General features: G+C 44.0%; 1 protein-coding gene across 1 annotated transcript; it reads left to right on the forward strand.

Moving 5' to 3' along the window:
- The first annotated feature begins 1,457 nt into the window (after nt 1–1,457).
- On the forward strand, nt 1,458–2,045 carry LOC115970318. The gene has a single exon (XM_031089969.1). It carries the CDS (start codon nt 1,458–1,460, stop codon nt 2,043–2,045), a length of 588 nt encoding a protein of 195 aa, XP_030945829.1.
- Nucleotides 2,046–3,056: the final 1,011 nt, after the last annotated feature.

The raw sequence follows: 3,056 nt of genomic DNA on the forward strand, positions 1-3,056 counted from the left end.
GAAGGGACTTTTTTTTTGATGAGATTTTCGCTTATTGAAGATCTAAAGCTAGTCCTCAAGAAAGGACCATGGTTTATAAGTGAACATTTTTTGTCGATCCAGAGATGGGAAGCTAATTTTAAACTGTCTGAAGCGCAAGTTTCTTTGGTGGCGGTTTGGGTTAGATTCCATGAGCTACCCATAGAATACTATGACATGGAAGTCCTTCGACAGCTTGGGCGAGCTCTAGGAACGGTTCTTAGAGTAGATACGCACACTGCAACGGAGGCTCGGGGTCGATATGCATGTGTTTGTGTGCAGGTTGATGTTAGCAAACCTCTTGTCACCTCGGTCTGCATCGGGCAACGAAACCAACCAGTCGCATACAAAGGTGTTAGCAAGTTATGCTTCTCCTGTGGCCGGCTAGGCCGCCGGAATGAGACTTGCCTGTATTCTATCAAGCCTCTGTCATCCCCCCTGAAAGATTCCCACGTGATGAGCGATGCGGAAATTACGGGTCAAATGACAGCCAATCTTGAGGCGCGGACAGAGAATCAGACTGAGGATTAGAATGCATGGGACAGTGCGAACTCTGATGCCTGCTTTGGTCCGTGGATGGTGGTTTCACGTAAAAGGAACAACAACAAAGGGGTGAAGCAAAAGAACACGAGCTCTTTATTTGGTTCGGGAAATGACCTTTCTCACGGTAAGCCTAAAGAGCCATTGGAGAGTTTGAGTTGTAATAAGTTTTGGGCTGGGCCAAGTGATACAAATGATTCGAATGGGAAGAGGAAAGGCCAGTCCGAATTGAATACAAGCCCCACCTTGAGCTGTTCTCCTCTAGATAAGCTATTAATTTCAAATGGCTTAGTTATCACGGGCTTAGATCAAGATCCTGTTGTGAATGTGGGCCGCGCTAGTAAGGAGTTGCACAAGTAAAAGCCCAAATCTGGTTCAGTTAAGGGTAAAAAGGATTATGCGCGTGGTAGGGCAACTCTTTCTATTCCTATTAGTGCTGAATCAGACAAAGGGTCTCTTATCACAGCCGCTTCAGACAAAAAAAGTTTATCCACTCATGCCGATTGGTCCTCAAGCATTTCTAAACTTCATCCTGAGATTAATGGAGAGTTTATTTTCGGTGCCAATCCAGATATTAATATGGGTGATCAGCTTAGACGGGTTGGCTATGGTGATGCCGGAGGTGATTATGGAGGAAATCCAAACCTTCACAGTACGAAAGTTTCTCTACCCTTTAGTGCCAATGAGTGTAGGCTTGGGTTACCTGTCATTGACAATTCCGGCTTGGGGAATGAAGAAAGAACTAAGGTGGAAGCTTCACTTCAAGCTGGAAGTGTAGGTGCTCTGTGTGGAATTGATGCCAGGCATAGGCCAGATGAGGATGTCTGTATGGGATTCGATGGTGGAAGCAACACTCTTGCCTCCATCTGATGAGTGTGCAATCCATCCTCTGTTTAATAATGAATATTATTGCATGGAATTGTAGGGGGGCTTCAAAACCCTCTTTTCAGAACCATGTGAGGGAGGTGGTGAACACTCATGATCCAGCCATTATGATCATTATGGAGACTCACATTGGTGGTGCTCGTGCTAGGGACATCACTGATAAGTTACCTTTTGATGGGGCCATTCATATGGATACTCTTGGGTTTGCTGGCGGGCTTTGGCTTCTTTGGAATTCAGATAGAGTCCAGGTTCATCAGCTGGCCATGTTAGAGCAAGAAATCCATGTTTTGGTTAAGGTACTCCCTTCAAACTTTGAATTTATTTGTATTGCTGTCTATGCTAGTTCTAGATTTCAAGAGAGATGTGTCCTTTGGAATAATTTAAAAAGTGCTGCGAATCTTCATGATAAACCTTGGATTATTGCTGGGGATTTTAATGAGGTTCTTGTGGAAGGGGATAAATTTGGGGGAAGAAGCATTAGCTCTAATAAGTCCCTTCTCTTCAAAGAATGCCTCGACCACTGTTCTATGGTTGATATGGGATTTGTTGGGCCTTGTTTCACTTGGACCAATAGAAGGCATATTTGTGATCTCATTCAATAAAGAATTGACCGATTCTTCGCCAATCCTAGCTGGTATGCATTACACCCTGATGCTAGAGTTACCCACCTCACTAGATGTGTGTCTGATCATTGCTCGGTGCTTCTTGAGAAGAATCCTTCCAATAGTGTGTTTCTGCCTAGACCCTTTAAATTCCAAATTTTTTGGTTGTCGAATGTATCTTTTCCGGGAATTGTCAAGGAGGCTTGGGGCTGGACTAGATCTCTCCGGGAATCTATTGAAAATTTTTCTAGAAGAGCCTCGGTTTGGAACAAGGATCATTTTGGTAATATTTTTGGGAAGAAGAAAAGGGTCATGGCTCGTCTTAACGGCATCCAAAAAGCCATCGCTATTCACCCTTCGCATTCTCTACTTGAGTTGGAGAAAGTTTTGCACAAAGATCTTAATACCCTCTTGGACCAAAAGGAGGAGTTGTGGGTGTAGAAATCTCGTATTAATCTGCTGGTTGTGGGTGATCGAAATACGACCTTTCACCATATGTCTGCTATTGTTAGGAGAAGGCGCAACAAAATCCCTTGCATCAAGAATGAGTTGGGTGAATGGATTCAAAGTGAAGTAGGGGCTATGAATTACATTAGAAGGGGGTTTGAGAGGTTATTCACAACTTCTCTTGATGTTGCTCCTCTTAATCCCATTCGGCCTTCCTGGTGGCTAGCTGCCCTATCGGATGAGGATAGCTCCAGCTTGAGTGGTATGGTAACGGATGTAGAAATTAAAGATGGTCTTTGGGCGTTGAAAGCCTTCAAAGCTCCGGGTCCAGATGGCCTCCATGCAGGTTTCTTTCAAAGATTTTGGCTCATTGTGAGGGATTCGGTGAAGGCTGAAGTGAGGAAGGCCTTTATGGATTGTAAGATCCCTGAATACCTTAATCGAACAAATGTGGTTTTGATTCCTAAGATGGTAGGTCCTGAAAGCTTAGGAAACTATGGCCCAATTAGCCTTTGCAATACAGTGTACAAGATTGTCACTAAGATTCTTGTAGCCAGGATTAGA

Source organism: Quercus lobata, chromosome 12, assembly GCF_001633185.2.
Source record: "Quercus lobata isolate SW786 chromosome 12, ValleyOak3.0 Primary Assembly, whole genome shotgun sequence".
Taxonomy (NCBI): Eukaryota; Viridiplantae; Streptophyta; class Magnoliopsida; order Fagales; family Fagaceae; genus Quercus; species Quercus lobata.